The following is a 19,987-nucleotide window of genomic DNA, read 5'->3' on the forward strand; positions in this document are numbered from 1 at the left end:
ATCTGGGCAACACTATAGTTAAGACTGACAACAAAATTGCCTTTCCCTTATTAATTTTTTTTAAGGATTTTATGCCTGAGAATAGATGATGGAAGATATACAGTGAAAGTTTTAATTAGAGTCCAGCCTGGACAACACAGCAAGACCCCGTCTCTTACAAAAAGTTACAAGGAGCCTACACCTGGGGCCAAGAAACAAAATTTGTACTTATTATTATTTGGTCTCAAACTGCCTGTTCATAAATCACAGACGTACAAATGCCCGGGTATGGCACTACAACTTGAAAGAACACATATTTGATGATACATAATTGCATCTTTATTTAACATTTGAAGACAACACAGCCATACCCACATTGTATTGCATTTCTCAGATGTGTTTTTTGAAATTTGAAGATTTATGGCAACCCTGCATCAAGCAATTCATTTGGCACCACTATCCCAACATTTCCCAGTTCCTACTGTCACTAATGTTAGTAATTCTTGCAATATTCCAAACTTTCTCATCATTATATCTGTTATCAGTGATCTTTGACGTTACTACTGTAGTTGTTTAGGGGCACAAAGAACCACACCCATATGAAATGGCAACCTTGATAAACACTTTGTATGTTCCGACTCCTTCACCATCCAGTAGTTACCCTCTCTGTCTCTCTCTTCAGGCCTCTCTATTCCCTGAGACACAGCAATATTGAAGTCAGTCCAATTAATAACCCTAAAATACCCAGTAAGTCTTCAAATGAAAGGAAGAGCCACGCATTACTTACTTTAAATTAAAAGCTGAAAATGATTAAGCTTAGTGAAGAAGGGGTGTCAAGAGCCAAGACAACTAAAAGCTAGGCCTCTTACATCTCTCAGCCAAATTATGAATGCAAAAGAAAAGTTCTTGAAGGAAATTAAAAGTGCTACTCCAGTTAACACATCAATGGTAAGGAAGTGAAACATCCTTATTGGTGACATGGAGAGATTTAGTGGTCTGGACAGATCAAACCAGCCACAGCATTCCCTAAGCCAAAACCTAATCCAGAGCAAGTCCCCAACTTTCTTCAGTTCTATGAAGGCTGAGATAGATAAGAATTAGAAGCAGAGCCTGAAAATGTGACTGAATTTCTGTAATCTCATGATCAAACTTGAACAGAGGAAGAGCTGTATCCTACAGAAGAGCAAATAAAGTATTAATAGTTTTCTTGAGGTGGAATCTACTCCTGGTGAAGATGCTGTGAACATGGTTGAAATGACAACAAAGGATTTAAAATATTCTATAAAGTTAGTTGATAAAGTAGCAGCAAGTTTTGAAAGCATTGACTCTAATTTCAAAAGAAGTTCTTCTGTGGATAAAATGCTATCAAACAGCATCACATACTACAGAGAAACCTTTAAAGGAATAGTCAATTGATGTGGCAAATGTCATTGTTACCTTAGAAATTGCCATAGCCAGTACCTATATTACTCAACCATTTTGAAAATATAGAAAAGGAAGGAATACTACCCAACACATTCCATGAAGCAAACATCACCTTGATCCCCAAACCACGAAAATACCCAACAAGAAAATTATAGACCAATATCACTAATGAATATTGATGCAAAAATATTCAGCAAGATCCTAACAAACAAAATCCAGCAACACATCAAACAAATTATACATCATGACCAAGTGGGTTTTATCCCAGGGTCTCAAGGCTGGTTCAATATACTTAAATCTATAATATAATTCAGTACATAAACAAAATAAAAAAAAAACACCATGTGGTACCCAGCAAAAGGGCCCCTAAAGGCCCCTAACTGTCTCACCTGAGTCCCCGCGAGTCTCAAACCCCCCCTTGGGTTAATTCTGAGAATAGGTTTCAGTACAAGGAAGTTCCCAGAGTTCCCAAGAACTCCTAGCAACAGGTAAAACAATGGTAGAACTTACCCCAACCCCCTAGCAATGGCTAAAAAATGGTGAAACAAGGACACTATTCTGTTCACAGTGGTGCCAAAGAAGATGAAATATTTGGGAGTTTACCTAACAAAGGACATAAAAGATCTCTATAAAGAGAATTATGAAACTCTAAGAAAACAAATAGTTGAAAATGATAACAAATGGAAAAACATACCATGCTCATGGCTGGGAAGAATCAACATTGTTAAAATGTCCATACTACCCAAAGCAACATACAATTTTAATGCAATCCCTATTAAAGCTCCACTGTCATACTTTAAAGATATCGAAAAAATAATACTTCGTTTTATATGGAATCAGAAAAAACCTTGAATAGCCAAGACATTACTCAGAAATAAAAACAAAGCAGGAGGAATCACACTACCAGACCTCAGACTATACTATAAATTGATAGTGATCAAAACAGCATGGTACTGGCACAAAAACAGAGGTAGATGTCTGGAACAGAATAGAGAACCAAGAGATGAATCCAGCTACTTACCATTATTTGATCTTTGACAAGCCAATTAAAAACATTCAGTGGGGAAAAGATTCCCTATTTAACAAATAGGTGAACTGACTGGCAACCTGCAGAAGACTGAAACTGGACCCACACCTTTCACAATTAACTAAGATAGACTCTCACTGGATTAAAGATTTAAACTTAAGACATGAAACTATAAAAATACTAGAAGAAGAGAGGCGGAGCAAGATGGCAGCCGAGTAACAGCTTCCTTGCATCTGGGCACCGTGAGTCTGGGGAGATAGGACTCCAGGCATCTCTGGCTGGTGGGAACTGCCTAGCATCACTCCTATGAGGATACAGGGAGTCAGCGAGAGACTTCTGGACCCCAAGAGGAGGACTAAAACAGTGGAAAACCGGCAAGTGGTCGCGTGTGTTCAATCCGTCTAAACCCGCCCACAACTGTAAGTTCAGTAGCAGCAAGACTGCAAACCAGAAAGGCCTTACCTGTGAACTGTTTTGATGTCCTTGGGCTTGGCACTGAGTTGAACTGCCTTGGGGAAGGCCTGAGCGGGAGTGCAGAGAACTTTGGCCGTTGTCTAGGGCCCCAGTCTGAGCCGCTGAGCCAGACGGAGCTAATAGTGTTTGGCGGTGGGTCACACGGATCCATTGTCAGTGATCGCAGGATCACTGAGGGTGATCAGGGTCGCAGAGCTAGAAACGGGTGGGAGCTGGTAACCCAGCAACCAAGTAGCCTAAGGGTGGGGTCTGAGCCGCCTTGCAGCCCTAACCCTCAGGGGCAGAGTGAGACCGGTTTTGGCACACTTGGTAAGTGGATAGCCACTTCAGCAGCAATTCCAGCGAGAAAGCTGGGAAAGCTTCTGCTCAGTAAGTTTACAAGTTCAAAGTGCCTTTTAAGTAGGCTGAAGAGAGATTTAGGGTGTCTACCTGCTGGGGTTTGAGAAATCAGCAGCCTCCAGTCGTATCAGAACTGTGACTAACATCTCATACCCCAGAAGACCACGTGTTGCCCAGACAATATTCAATAACATATACAAACTGCTTTGTTTTTGGTCGTGTATTTTTTTCTTTTTTTTTTTGTTTGGTTGTTTTTTTTGTTTGTTTATTTTGACGTTGCTGATGTTCTTTTGTTTTTTTAATTTCAATCTTTTCCACACAGATCCCTTTTTCTTTCTCAATTTTCCTAGTTTAATTATAATTTCCCATTGCTGCCTTTTTGAAAAACTTCAACTTCATTTTTGCTAGTGTTTCTACCGATATAATTTGGTTTTTCACCCAATTTTATCCCCATAAAGTTTTGTTTGCTTGTTTTGGTTTGATTTATAGCATTTTTGTCTTTCCTCTCTACTTGGTGGAGGTGGGGTACTGTGTCTGATCAGGTTAGCAAAGAGCTGCTGACCTCAAGGTAACCACGCAACTGGGCACCCCCAGAAGGTGGGGTTTTTTAAGGTTGTGTCAAAGTACCCTACTGTACACCTATATTGCCCTGTCTCTCTCTTTCTGTGCCTCTCTTCTTTTTGTCAATATTCCTTATACCCACCCCCTCTCCTTTCTCTATCTTTCTTTTTTTCTTATCACTCGGTCCTCCTTTCTTTCATCCCCTTTTTTTGCTCTTCAACCTTCTCACCCTTCTGGTCCTGTAACCCTTAGTCCACAGGCACAAGAACTTAAAGAGCAAGAGGAAGTGAAAGGAAAATTAGGGCAAGGAAACAGATAAAAGAAATCACTCATGAGGAAGAATCAGCAGAAAACTCCAGGCAACATGAAGAACCAGCCTAGAACAACCCCACCAAGGGACCATGAGGTAGCTACAGCAGATGATTCCACCAGTATAGAAATGTTAGGAATGACAGAAAGGGAATTTAGAATACACATGCTGAAAACAATGAAAGAAATGATGGAAACAATGAAGGAAATTGCTAATAAAGTGGAAAATAACCAAAAGGAAATCCAAAAACAGAATCAAATAAGAGATGAACGATATGAAGAATATAAAAAGGATATAGCAGACCTGAAGGAACTGAAACAGTCAATTAGGGAACTTAAAGATGCAATGGAAAGTATCAGCAACAGGTTAGACCATGCAGAAGAAAGAATTTCAGAGGTAGAAGACAAAGTTCTTGAGATAATTCAGACAGTAAAAGAGGCAGAAAAGAAGAGAGAGAAAGCAGAACGTTCACTGTCAGAATTATGGGAATTTATGAAGCGTTCCAACATATGAGTTATAGGAATTCCAGAAGGGGAAGAAGAATGCCCCAGAGGAATGGAAGCCATACTAGAGAATATTATAAAAGAAAATTTCCCAAATATCACCAAAGATTCTGACACACTGCTTTCAGAGGGATATCGGACCCCGGGTCGCCTCAACTCTAACCGAGCTTCTCCAAGACACATTGTGATGAAACTGTCCAAAGTCAAGACAAAAGAAAAGATTCTGCAAGCTGCCAGGAGTAAGCGCCAGTTGACCTACAGGGGCAAATCCATCAGAGTTGCCGCAGACTTCTCTAACAAAACTTTCCAAGCAAGAAGACAATGGTCATCTACCTTTAATCTACTTAAACAGAACAATTTCCAGCCCAGAATTTTGTACCCTGCTAAGATTCAAAATTGACGGAGAAATCAAATCATTTACGGATATACAAACATTGAGGAAATTCGCCACAACAAGACCAGCTCTACAGGAAATGCTTCAACCTGTTCTGCACACTGACCACCACAATGGATCAGCAGCAAAGTAAGAACTCAGAAATCAAAGGACAGAACCTAACCTCCACACTGATGCAAAAGATAAAACTAAGCAATGGACTCTCACCAAATAAGACGAATAGAATACTACCACACTTATCAATTATCTCAATAAATGTTAATGGCTTGAATTCCCCACTGAAGAGACATAGATTGGCTGACTGGATTAAAAAACACAAGCCATCCATTTGCTGTCTGCAAGAAACACACCTGGCTTCAAAAGACAAATTAAAGCTCTGAGTCAAGGGTTGGAAGACAATTTTTCAGGCAAATGGAATTCAGAAGAAAAGAGGAGTTGCAATTTTATTTTCAGATACATGTGGATTTAAAGCAACTAAAGTCAAAACAGACAAAGATGGTCACTTTATATTGGTCAAGGGAAAAATACAACAAGAAGACATTTCAATTCTAAATATTTATGCACCCAATTTAAATGCTCCCAGATTCTTGAAGCAGACCTTACTCAGTCTGAGCAATATGATCTCTGATAATACCATCATAACAGGGGACGTTAACACACCTCTTACAGAGCTGGACAGATCCTCTAAACAGAAATTAAACAAAGATGTAAGAGATTTAAAAGAGACCCTAGAACAACTATGCTTGATAGACGCATATAGAACACTCCACCCCAAAGATAAAGAATATACATTCTTCTCATCACCCCATGGAACATTCTCCAAAATTGATCATATCCAGGGACACAAAACAAATATCAACAGAATCAAAAGAATTGAAATTTTACCTTGTATCTTTTCAGACCATAAGGCACTAAAGGTGGAACTCAACTCTAACAAAAATGCTCGACCTCACCCAAAGGCATGGAAATTAAACAATCTTCTGTTGAATAACAAATGGGTGAAGGAAGAAATAAAACAGGAAATCATTAACTTCCTTGAGCATAACAACAATGAAGACACAAGCTACCAAAACCTGTGGGATGTTGCAAAAGCAGTTTTGAGAGGAAAATTCATCGCTTTAGATGCCTACATTCGAAAAACAGAAAGAGAGCACATCAACAATCTCACAAGAGATCTTATGGAATTGGAAAAAGAAGAACAATCTAAGCCTAAACTCAGTAGAAGAAAAGAAATATCCAAAATCAAATCAGGGATCAATGAAATTGAAATCAAAAGAATCATTCAGAAAATTAATGAAACAAGGAGTTGGTTTTTTGAAAAAATAAATAAAATAGATAAACCATTGGCCAGACTAATGAGAAATAGAAAAGTAAAATCTCTAATAACCTCAATCAGAAACAATAAAGGGGAAATAACAACTGATCCCACAGAGATACAAGAGATCATCTCTGAATACTACCAGAAACTCTATGCCCAGAAATTTGACAATGTGAAGGAAATGGATCAATATTTGGAATCACACCCTCTCCCTAGACTTAGCCAGGAAGAAATAGAGCTCCTGAACAGACCAATTTCAAGCACTGAGATCAAAGAAACAATAAAAAAGCTTCCAACTAAAAAATGCCCTGGTCCAGATGGCTTCACTCCAGAATTCTATCAAACCTTCAAGGAAGAGCTTATTCCTGTACTGCAGAAATTATTCCAAAAAACTGAGGAAGAAGGAATCTTCCCCAACACATTCTATGAAGCAAACATCACCCTGATACCAAAACCAGGAAAAGACCCAAACAAAAAGGAGAATTTCAGACCAATCTCACTCATGAATATAGATGCAAAAATTCTCAACAAAATCCTAGCCAATAGATTACAGCTTATCATCAAAAAAGTCATTCATCATGATCAAGTAGGCTTCATCCCAGGGATGCAAGGCTGGTTTAACATACGCAAGTCCATAAACGTTATCCACCATATTAACAGAGGCAAAAATAAAGATCATATGATCCTCTCAATAGATGCAGAAAAAGCATTTGATAAAATCCAGCATCCTTTTCTAATTAGAACACTGAAGAGTATAGGCATAGGTGGCACATTTCTAAAACTGATTGAAGCTATCTATGACAAACCCACAGCCAATATTTTACTGAATGGAGTAAAACTGAAAGCTTTTCCTCTTAGAACTGGAACCAGACAAGGTTGTCCTCTGTCACCTTTACTATTCAACATGGTGCTGGAAGTTCTAGCCAATACAATTAGGCAAGACAAGGAAATAAAGGGAATCCAAATGGGAGCAGAGGAGGTCAAACTCTCCCTCTTTGCTGACGACATGATCTTATACTTAGAGAACCCCAAAGACTCAACCACAAGACTCCTAGAAGTCATCAAAAAATACAGTAATGTTTCAGGATATAAAATCAATGTCCACAAGTCAGTAGCCTTTGTATACACCAATAACAGTCAAGATGAGAAGCTAATTAAGGACACAACTCCCTTCACCATAGTTTCAAAGAAAATGAAATACCTAGGAATATACCTAACGAAGGAGGTGAAGGACCTCTATAAAGAAAACTATGAAATCCTCAGAAAGGAAATAGCAGAGGATATTAACAAATGGAAGAACATACCATGCTCATGGATGGGAAGAATCAACATTGTTAAAATGTCTATACTTCCCAAAGCAATCTACCTATTCAATGCCATTCCTATCAAAATACCAACATCGTACTTTCAAGATTTGGAAAAAATGATTCTGCATTTTGTATGGAACCGGAAAAAAACCCATATGGCTAAGGCAGTTCTCTGTAACAAAAATAAAGCTGGGGGCATCAGCATACCAGATTTTAGTCTGTACTACAAAGCCATAGTGCTCAAGACAGTATGGCACTGGCACAAAAACTGAGACATAGACACTTGGAATCGAATTGAAAACCAAGAAAGGAAACTAACATCTTACAACCACCTAATCTTTGATAAACCAAACAAGAACTTACCTTGGGGGAAAGACTCCCTAGTCAACAAATGGTGTTGGGAGAACTGGATGTCTACATGTAAAAGACTGAAACTGGACCCACACCTTTCCCCACTCACAAAAATTGATTCAAGATGGATAAAGGACTTAAATTTAAGGCATGAAACAATAAAAATCCTCCAAGAAAGCATAGGAAAAACACTGGAAGATATTGGCCTGGGGAAAGACTTCATGAAGAAGACTGCCATGGCAATTGCAACAACAACAAAAATAAACAAATGGGACTTCATTAAACTGAAAAGCTTCTGTACAGCTAAGGAGACAATAACCAAAGCAAAGAGACAACCTACACAATGGGAAAGGATATTTGCATATTTTCAATCAGACAAAAGCTTGATAACCAGGATCTATAGAGAACTCAAATTAATCCACATGAAAAAAGCCAATAATCCCTTATATCAATGAGCAAGAGACATGAATAGAACTTTCTCTAAAGACAACAGACGAATGGCTAACAAACACATGAAAAAATGTTCATCATCTCTATGTATTAGAGAAATGCAAATCAAAACAACCCTGAGATATCATCTAACCCCAGTGAGAATGGCCCACATCACAAAATCTCAAAACCGCAGATGCTGGCGTGGATGTGGAGAGAAGGGAACACTTTTACACTGCTGGTGGGACTGCAAACTAGTACAACCTTTCTGGAAGGAAGTATGGAGAAACCTCAAAGCACTCAACCTAGACCTCCCATTTGATCCTGCAATCCCATTACTGGGCATCTACCCAGAAGGAAAAAAATCCTTTTATCATAAGGACACTTGTACTAGACTGTTTATTGCAGCTCAATTTACCATTGCCAAAATGTGGAAACAGCCTAAATGCCCACCAACCCAGGAATGGATTAACAAGCTGTGGTATATGTATACAATGGAATACTATTCAGCCATTAAAAAAAATGGAGACTTTACATCCTTCATATTAACCTGGATGGAAGTGGAAGACATTATTCTTAGTAAAGCATCACAAGAATGGAGAAGCATGAATCCTATGTACTCAATCTTGATATGAGGACAATTAAAGACAATTAAGATTATGGGGGGGGAAGCAGAAAGAGGGATGGAGGGAGGAGGGTGTGGCCTTAGTGTGTGTCACACTTTATGGGGGCAAGACATGATTGCAAAAGGGACTTTACTTAACAATTGCAATCAGTGTAACTGGCTTATTGTACCCTCAATGAATCCCCAACAATAAAAAGAAAAAAAAAATACTAGAAGAAAGTGCAGGGAAAATTCTTGAAGAAATCGGCCTGGGTGAATATTTTATGAGGACCACCCCCCGGGCAATTGAAGCAGCATCAAAAATACACTACTGGGACCTGATCAAACTAAAAAGCTTCTGCACAGCCAAGAACACAGTAAGTAAAGCAAGCAGACAGCCCTCAGAATTGGAGAAGATATTTGCAAGTTATGTCTCCGACAAAGGTTTAATAACCAGAATCCACAAAGAACTCAAACATTAGCAAGAAAAGAACAAGTGATCCCATCTCGGGGTGGGCAAAGGACTTGAAGAGAAACTTCTCTGAAGAAGACAGGCACATGGCCTACAGACATATGAAAAAATGCTCATCATCCTTGGTCATCAGAGAAATGCAAATCAAAACTACTTTGAGATATGTAACTCCAGTAAGATTAGCCCACATCACAAAATCCCAAAACCAGAGATGTTGGCATGGATGTGGAGAAAATATAACACTTCTACACTGCTGGTGGGAATGCAAACTAATACATTCCTTTTGGAAAGATGTTTGGAGAACACTCAGAGATCTAAAAATAGACCTGCCATTCGATCCTACAATTCCTCTACTAGGTATATATACCCAGAAGACCAAAAATCACATCGTAACAAAGATATTTGTACCAGAATGTTTATTGCAGCCCAATTCATAATTTCTAAGTCATGGAAGAAGCCCAAGTGCCCATCGACCCATGAATGGATTAATAATTGTGGTATATGTACACCATGGAATATTATGCAACCTTAAAGAAAGATGGAGACTTTACCTCTTTCACGTTTACATGGATGGAGCTGGAACATATTCTTCTTAGCCAAGTATCTCAAGAATGGAAGAAAATGTATCCAGTGTACTCAGCCCTACTATGAAACTAATTTATAACTTTCATATGAAAGCTATAACCCAATTATGGCCCAAGAAGAATGGGGAAAGGGGAGAGGGAGGGATGGGTGGAGGTACGGTAATTGGTGGAACCACACATACGGTGCATCTTATAAGGGTACATGTGAAATTTACTAAATGTTGAATATAAATGTCTTAACACAACAACTAAGAAAATGCCATGAAGGCTATGGTAACCAGTTTGATGAAAATATTTCAAATTGTGGGCGGCGCCTATGGCTCAAGGAGTAGGGCGCCAGTCCCATATGCCAGAGGTGGCGGGTTCAAACCTAGCCCCAGCCAAAAACCAAAAAAAAAAAGAAAGAAAATATTTCAAATTGTATAGAAGACCAGCACATTGTACCCCATGATTGCATTAATGTATACAGCTATGATTTAAAAAAAAAAAAAAGAAGAAGAAAGAAAAAGGAAATTGCCACAGCCACCCCAGCCTTCAGCAACTACTAATCAGTCTTAGCAGCCATCAACACTGAGGCAAGATCCTCCACCAGCAGAAAGATTAGGACTCACTGAAGACTTAAGATTGTCATTAGCATTTTTTATCAATAAAATATTTTTAAATTAAGTATGTACATTTGTGAAACTAATTTATAGCTTTCATATGAAAGCTATAACCCAAATTATAACCTAAGAATATGGGGAAAGAGGAGGGGGGACGGGCAAGGGAAGGATAATTGGTGGGATTACACCTACGGTGCATCTTACAAGGGTACATGTGAATCTTACTAAATGTCGAATATAAATGTCTTAACACAATAACTAAGAAAATGCTAGGAAGGCCATGTTAACCAGTGTGATGAAAATATGTCAAATTATATATAAAACCAGTGTATGGTGCCCCATGATTGCATTAATGTACACAGCTATGATTTAATAAAGAAAAAGATATGTACATTTGTTTTTCGCATAATGCTATTTACACACTTAATACACTATAGTATAGTATAACCACAATTTACATATGCACGGAGAAACAAAAAAATTTACATAAGTCACTTTACTGCAATATTTGTTTTATTGCAGTGGTCTGGAACCAAACCCACAGCATCTCCAGGGTATGCCTCTATTCACCATAAAAGAAATTTTCCTGAAGGGAAGTAAAAGCTGATTACAGAAGCCCCATTTGGAGATTAAATGAGTAGTTCCTTTCTCTTTGCAGTCTTCAGTCTTCTGAAGCTTGCGTTTTTGCATTAAAACTCTCTTTTAATGTTACTCCAGACAATCTCTCAAATGGTGGTACTTGACCTTTATTTGGTATATAAACAATGTTTGGTGGGTATGGCTTTATAAACTACATGTCACTCTCCCTAGAATCTGTGGTCCCAGACCAGGAACTAGTGTTTGAAAGTGTCTCAAAGTTCTGCATCTCCTGCCCCACACTACTGACTATTCTCAAACAGCCCTCCAACAACTAGCATACTCAACATCCTTAGCATATCCAATCCTAGCCTCTGATTCTCTTTCTCCCTTGGGCTAGAGTTTAAATTTGTCCCCTTTTTTCAGTTTTTACATTTCCTCACACACCTATGTCCCCAGATTAGATTTCTCAAAGGCAGAAACTCAGTATTTTACCTTTTCAGATTACTTATAAAAATTTCTCAGTCGATACCTAATAAAGGTATATTAATCATGACATTAAACATTTATATGATAGAAGCATGTCTTTAAAGTTTCATTTTCGACATTTAAGAATATATACAAAAAATTAAGCAACTCAATTTTGACTATTATATCAAAATTATGGGGGATTTTTTTGACACAGAGTCTCAAGCTGTCGCCCTGCATAGAGTGCCATGGCATCAAAACTCATAGCAACCTCAAACTCTTAGGCTCAAGCAATTCTCCTCTTCCAAGTAGCTGGGACTACAGGCACCCGTCACAGTGTCTGGCTATTTCTTTTGTTGTTGTTGTTGCGGTTGTCATTGTTGTTTTAGCTGGCCCCGGCCAGGTTCAAACACCCCAGCCTTGGTGTATGTGGCCAGCTCCCTACCCACTGAGCTACAGGAGCCGCCCCAAAATTATAGTATATTATAACACAAAATACATTATAATTTAAATAATTCTATTATTTTTCAAAAATTATACTTAATTACTACATTAATTTTTTAAACAGAAGAGAAGGTCATGAAGTCATCATCTTTCATCATTTGGCAGCAGCTTGATTGGTTATATTCTGAAAAAAGAATGACACATTTTCTCTTATTCTTTGAAGAAAAGGATCTGTAAGATTTAAGTGATCTCCAGGAAAATGTTTCCATTGCTTCAGCTGGGACATAGAAAGAGGTTTCATGGAGTCAGATTTCTGGTAATGTGGATCAAGTTGACAATGTCTAGAGACAGTGAATTTTTCCCATATATCACCTGAAATAAGTAAAACAATGAGAAAATCCTTACACCAACCAATATTGCTACATATACAATACTTTTGTGTTATGACAGTAAGTTTATGTAATTTATTACATTTGATCACCATGGTTCAAGCTAAAACAAATTTAGTTCATTCATTCTTCCGCAAATACAGCAGAACCTTCATAAGTGACCACTTTCCTACATTGAGCACCTCTTTAAGGTGACCTAATTTTCACAGACTGGATATACACCACATGTATGTTCACTACAGTAGGCATAGTTCACCACCTCCATATACTGACCAGATTGTTGCAGTCCTGGGTGGTCAACTTACAGAGGTCTACTGTATTTATAAATTGTTCACTATGTGCTGATTTAAGCACTAGAGGCGGATATAGGCATGATCCCTGATTTCAAGGACCTTCCAGTCTAGTGGAAGCCACATATATTAAGCAAATAATCATCCAATATTATCCATTACCTAAACCTGTAGGGCCAACATGTTTCCAAATTCAGAACATAATTGGACCAATCTGGGTCAACACTCCATAATCAAACTCATTAATATTCTGCAGCATATCATGTGACCAGTCTTATAAAACAGGTTAAATAGGGTGGTGCCTGTACCTCAAGGAGTAGGGTGCAGGCCCCATATACCAGAGGTGGCGGGTTCAAACCTGGCCCTGACCAAAAAAAAACTGCAAAATAAATAAATAAATAAATGTGAAATGGGTTAAATAAAAAATACTGAAAAACTCACAACAATTTAAGTAAGGTTTTGCCACCAAAAAATTTTGTTGTAAATTTATGAAAGAACAAAAAAACAAACAAACAAACAAAAAAAAAAACAAACCTTTTGGTCTTTTAGCTTTTCAGATTTAAGAACTGAAGATAAGGGAGTGTAGAGCTGTAATACAAAGAGGTAAAGGTATAAAGGAAAGCTATAAGAGCCTGTATCACATAAGGTAAGAGAAGTTGACCTGGTCTGGAAGGAAAGTGAAGGGCTCCCTAGGAAATGTTCTATTAAGATCTGAAAGATGAAGAGGCAAGAAATAGATGAGAAGAGAGATAAAGCATCCCAGGATAAGTATCTACAAAGGCCATGAAAAGGAAGGGTCATTGGCACGTTAAGGAACTGATAGGAGCCTAATACAATTAAAATCTACAGCACGAAGCATAGAATAATGCAAGAGAAAAATCTGAGTGAAGCGAGCTAAAGCAAGTCTTCAAGGACTGGATTATGTAAAACATGAATAGCAGAGACAAGTCTTCTTCCATTTCTCTGTCCTTCGGGGTACTTAGTCACACTTATGTGACATCACTTCCACATCTGGACTATAATCATTCCCCAAACTGCCCAATTTTCTACTTTTTCTTTTCTTTCACTGCTGGCTGGCAAATGCAAGAGATCCAAGCAGAGGACTCTAAGGCTCAAGAGGATAAAAAAGCCCAAAGTGGAAGAAGTCTGGATCTCCAAATTACCTATAAGGCTGTCTACTACATGCTGAGAGTGACCTTGTATATGAGCGAGAAACATATTTCTATTGTGGTAAGCCACTGTGCTCTTTTAGTTTCTTTTTTTTTTTTTTTTTGTAGAGACAGAGTCTCACTGTACCACCCTTGGGTAGAGTGCCGTGGCGTCACATGGCTCACAGCAACCTCTAACTCTTGGGCTTACGCAATTCTCTTGCCTCAGCCTCCCGAGCAGCTGGGACGCTCTTTTAGTTTCTTATGCATCATTTAGCCTACTCTCACTTGCCACTTTAAATTTTAGTATTTACCCCAAGAACAAGAGGAAGATTGAAATTTTTTTTTAATTATGAGAAATTTCAAATAAATATAAAAGTTGATAGAAATAAAGAACCTGTAGATACCCATTAATAACTATCAACTAAGCCTATTTTGTTTTAATTAGACCCACCACTTTGTTTCCTTATTATTTTGCAATAAATACATAGCAAGCATATATCCTTTCACTCATAATTATTTCCGAATTTCTAAAAGGTAAAAACATTTTTGAAATTTTACCAGACCTATAAAAAAAATGAAGACATTTCTTAACATCATCAAATTCCTATCAGTGTTCATATCATTAAGGTTTTAAGAACAGAGATGACAAGCTTGCTTTAAAAATCTAGGAGATAGGAGAGTAATACCTTCAAAGTACTGACCATACACACTCACAAAAAAAATTCTATCAACTAGAATTGCACATCCAGCAAAGATAGCATTTGGGAGGCAGAAAAAAACAAATATACTGAAAAATCAAAGACCGAGAGAGAACAAGAAAAGAAAAGAAAATAGTAACTAATCTTCATATAAATTGGTTTTAATTTTGACCAAAATATATTATTTAAACACTAATTTTTAACTCAACGTGTTAATATGTTGTTTAGGATATTGTATCCTCATTTATAAGTGACATATATTTGTAATTTCTCCTTTATAATAATATATTTTCTCCAACTTTAATATCGGGGTACCTAGATCAAGTAGAATGAATTTAGTATATTTCTTCTTTTTCTATTGTTTTTTTTTTTTGTTTTTTTTTTAATTTGGCCAGGGCTGGGTTTGAACCCACCACCTCCGGCATATGGGACCGGCACCCTACCCGCTGAGCCACAGGCGCCGCCCTTCTTTTTCTATTGTTTACGAGACTTAGCATGATCTGTTTTTTTGAAATTATCTTTTATTTTTATTTATAAATATTTGTTGTCCATTTTTTGATACTTAAAAAAAAGAAGTTAACTTGGTGACTCTATACTGAATCTCAGAGTCAAAGCATTCTATAATAGATATACTTTTATTTGACAATGTGAATGTTACTTTCTTTGTATTATTATTATTATTGCTTAATATTTCAGTGTAGCAATTGTCTGATACCTTTTCTGAATGAAAAAAAAAAAGACTAAAAACACTTTTCTAACCCCAAAGCCTTATACCAGAATTTGAAAGATTTCCCTAAATAAGTTATTTTTGACAACTGATTCAGAAATAAGAAGCTAAACTGAGAGAATAAGGAAGGTTCTACTGAATATTTTCTCAAATATGCATCTAGCATATTTTGCCCTGTGATCGGAGGCAAAAAGAAAACTAACATATACAAATAGTTATTTAAAAGTTATTCTTCATTTAAATATTTAAATACCAAAGAGAGATAAATTAACTTTACTATTTTAATGACTAAAATACAACTAACCTGTATGATCTTTTTCTCCTGTGCACTCACAGTCAAGCAGGTCATGAGTTACACAACATGAACTTTCATGTAATGTAAACAAATTTTTAAGTTCTTCTACGGAAAATTGAATATGTTCAGATGTCTTGGTTAGGTCTATAACTGCCCCAGAAAGACCCTGCTTACTAATCTGCCTTTGATAGATTTTTTCTTCTATTGTGCCTGCAGAGAAAACATTCATTAGATTTCCTTCAGATCTTTATATCCATTATTTTTGTACAGTAAAACATGTTTATTAGCATATTAGTTAACAAAAATAATATATTCTTGACATTAAATCATAGACTAAGAAAAAGCTTTTTAAAAAATTATTCGAAGAATATGCCTTTTTTGTCACACTGAAGGGTTATTACCTGTGGTTAGAAGTCGGTAAATATGTACAGGACGTTTCTGACCATCTCTCCATACTCTAGACATTGCCTATAGAAAATAAGTGAGTATAATGAGAGCACAGTTGAAGCTGATGGCCCTTTCTTTTTTTTTTTGTAGAGACAGAGTCTCAGTGTACCGCCCTCGGTAGAGTGCCGTGGCGTCACACGGCTCACAGCAACCTCTAACTCTTGGGCTTATGCGATTCTCTTGCCTCAGCCTCCCGAGCAGCTGGGACTACAGGCACCCGTCACAACGCCCGGCTATTTTTTTGTTGCAGTTTGGCCGGGGCTGGGTTTGAACCGGCCACCCTCGGCATATGGGGCCGGCACCCTACTCACTGAGCCACAGGCGCCGCCCTGATGGCCCTTTCTGAATAAGGAATTTGTAGTAATATATTTTAAGATTAGGAATTCTAGATTTTACTTATAGCTTTGAAGAAAAATATGCCAGGCATGTTCAAGCAGGTGCCACTTCATACTTTTTCCTGGCATAATGAAAGGGATGAACACTCCCCATGGTATGAATAAAATAACTGTAGGGGTGGCATCCAACAGTGAGAGGGAATAGCTTCATCAAAGAATGGAACAGTGAGTTTGTGTAAAAAGATCACAAAGAACCAAGTGTAGCATAAGCAAGGAGAGTTCACTCGGGTCTAAATAGCTAATGATTCACCCCTGAAAAGTCCCTAGGTTATCTGCAATCAGCTTAGGCTTAAGGGTTTATCAATGATACTATGCAGTAAAGTGCTAAAGTTCAGACCCTGCACTACCCAAAGAAAAGTCTGCCCTTCAACTAGCTTCTAAGAAATCATCTCTAAGGCACTGGAATATCCTGTCTGACAAGAGTATCTTTGTACATCTGGGTCTTGGGCCACACCTGATAAGTCTATGTTAACAATGTAAAGTAGGTGGGGAAATTGGGCAAGGTAGTAACAGCTTGACCACTGGAAAGGCTGGAAATTGAGTACCTAAGGTCAGTCATGCAGGTGCTCTAGGCTTAACAGGACTGACCACAAACAAAAACTCTGGACACTAGGACTTGAGTAAACTGCCCTGGTTAACAATACTCCATATGTGTTACCATGTTCACCAACGCTGGGAGTATTAAGGGTTGTCCATACAACTTCACTGAGAAAGAACAACTAATTGGAAGCTTGTGCCTTATCTCTCCTGGACTCTGTCTGCCCTTTTTACTTTTTTCCGTTGCTGAATTTAATCCTTTACTGTAATATAGCTGGGAGTAGAGCTGCTTTTCTCAGTTCAGTGAGTCATTCTAGTGAATTATTCAACCTGAAGGTTGGTTGTCTTGGGATCCCCTAACACAGATACCAAATGAGGTCCAAATCTATATAGGTAGAAATTTCAAAATACATACAGATAGACTATACTCTAAAGAAAACTAAAGGCTTCTTTTAAAATATTTCCTGCACAAACATTGATGTAGCATCCATAACACTTCACTGCTGGTCTCGAGCACTTGAAGGCCCAAGTATGCAATGAACAAGAGAGCCTCCAGACATACAGGTTTGGGTATAAATCCTAGCTCTGCCTCTTACAAGTTGTAAACTGAGAACAAGCTTCCATGTCTTCATCTGAAAATGAGAATATTAATATAGATCTTTGCAGAGTTGCTATGAAGATTAAATAGAGAGAAAGCACTTAGCAGAATGCCTGATACAAAATGAAGCCTCAATATTCCACAGTTATATATCATCATCATTTTTGTATCCCCAGGCATTCAATAAAGTCTATTTAATGTACAAATATTCCTACCTGGATATCAGTGGCTGGATTCCAATCAATGTCATAGAGAATTAAGTGAGATCCTCCAATAAGATTAAGCCCCACACCACCAGCTTTTGAACTTAACAAAAAAATAAAATCAGAAGAGTGTTTACTATTAAAGCCATCAACAATTTGCTGTCTTTGAACAATTGGTGTTTGTCCATCAAGTCTTGTATAAGTATATCCATGACGCTTGCATACTTCTTGTAAAATATTCAAAGTTTTTGTATAGTTGGATACCAACACCACCCTGTCAATCAAAAAGAAAGATTCTTGATATATAATTTAAAGGCAATATTAGATTTTTTTAGTTGAAGCACAATACATTATCTTTGATATTTAAAGAACATGCAATAGTGACATTATACAATTGAAACACAAGCACTTTTTCACATTCAATCTCAAAGTCAGTATCTAAACTTCTAGTTTTAAAATAGTAAAGATGTTCTTTCCTTCTTCATCTCTCTAAATTCACCCTAAAAACAAAAGAATGAAATACAAAAATGAAGAGAAATATAAATTCTATCTTTGATAAAACAAGGAGACATTTACATATGAAAACAAAGAAGAGAAAAATGAAAACACTGACCTGCTTAGGAATATAGAGAAGGTGAAACCTAGGTCCCCAGAGAGGGGAATTCCAGTAAGAAACATGTACAAGTTCATCCACACCACAGAATCTTACTAAGATGACTCAGAAGGAAGATGTTTAGATTGGTATCATTATGTAGGTCACTACAGAAGTTTTGAGACAGATTGTATTATGGCCATTAATTCACTTCCAAGAAACACAGTCGACAGCAACCTTTCCAATTCATCTATGCAAGTTTCAACTTGCTGAGCTTGTTGGTGTTGCTGGGAGGGCTTCATTTGTTTCCATCCATGCAGATTTTATATTGATTTTTTGTGTATCTCAAAACTTTTGTAATGACCCATGTACAGCTGCACTGGTAAGTAGAACCCAGGCCCTCCACCTATGCAACCAGCTGACGTTTCTTTCTCAAATAGAACATTTATTCTCTAGAAGTAAACTTCTCCGGAAGTAAACCAAAGAAATTGGTATTCTAGGGGACTATAGAAAGCAGGATAGAGACAAATCAAAATGAAAGTGTGGCCAGAAGTGGTGCATGCCTGCAGTCTCAGCTACTTAGGAGGCTGATGTAGGAAGATTGTATAAGCCTAGGAGTTCAAGTCCAGCCTGGACAGCATAGCAAAACCTGGCCTCTAAAATATTTTTTACATTTAAAAAATGAAAGCCTAGATACTGGATGGTAAGATCCTAGCCCGCTTTTTCTGCCATCTTCCAGAACTCGCAGCCAGGCACCCCTATCACATCCTAGCCCAAGGAGGCTATTATTAAAGGATTCATCCATAGGAAAACTTAAATGACTCCAGAGAAAAAATCCACATATAGGGAGTCCCCAAATAAAAAAGCCAGCTTGCTGATTGAGTCCCTGATGATGGTCACCAGTCAACAAACCCTCCCTATGCATAGAGCATTCAATTAATGTTTTTCTGCTTCATTCTTAAATATAGACACTAAGGAATACCAACTATCTGAGGCAAGCCTCAACATAAAAAGTAGAAACTAAAATAAACAGTAAAGAAGAAAGCTGAATTAAAACAAGGGAAAAAACAGAATACAACTTTAAGAAATAACGTTTAAAGGCCGGATACAGTGGTTCACGCCTGTAATCCCAACACTCTGGAAGGTCGAGGTGGGTGGATCGCCTAAGCACACGAGTTCAAGACCAGCCTGAACTAGAATGAGACCTCATCTCTAAAAATAGCCAGGTATTGTGGCAGGCGGCTATAGTCCCAGGTACTCGGGAGGCTGAGGCAAGAGAATTGCTTGAGTCTGAAAGGTTGAGGTTGCTGTTGAGCTGTGATGTCACAGCACTGTACTGGGGACGACAAAGTGAGACTCTTTTAAATTTTTAAAAAATTTAAAAAACTAAAATTAAACTAAAAAAACAAGAAATAATGTTTTCGGTGGGATTACACCTGCGGTGTATCTTACAGGGGTATATGTGAAACTTACTAAATGTAGAATGTAAATGTCTTAA

At 37.7% G+C, this 19,987-nt stretch overlaps 1 protein-coding gene across 1 annotated transcript in view; it reads right to left on the minus strand.

Moving 5' to 3' along the window:
- Positions 1 to 12,099: 12,099 nt before the first annotated feature.
- The window catches only part of RAD54B (RAD54 homolog B), a 130,588-nt gene continuing 122,700 nt past the window's right edge, over positions 12,100 to 19,987 (minus strand). The window contains exons 12-15 of the mRNA XM_053558636.1: positions 17,910 to 18,171; positions 16,119 to 16,185; positions 15,727 to 15,927; positions 12,100 to 12,539 (exon numbers count right to left, since the gene is read on the minus strand). Coding sequence (XP_053414611.1) covers positions 12,322 to 12,539; positions 15,727 to 15,927; positions 16,119 to 16,185; positions 17,910 to 18,171 — 748 coding nt within the window. The 3' untranslated portion in view covers positions 12,100 to 12,321. The remainder of the gene's footprint in view (positions 12,540 to 15,726; positions 15,928 to 16,118; positions 16,186 to 17,909; positions 18,172 to 19,987) is intronic.

Source organism: Nycticebus coucang, chromosome 13 (assembly GCF_027406575.1).
Source record: "Nycticebus coucang isolate mNycCou1 chromosome 13, mNycCou1.pri, whole genome shotgun sequence".
NCBI classification, from domain to species: domain Eukaryota; kingdom Metazoa; phylum Chordata; class Mammalia; order Primates; family Lorisidae; genus Nycticebus; species Nycticebus coucang.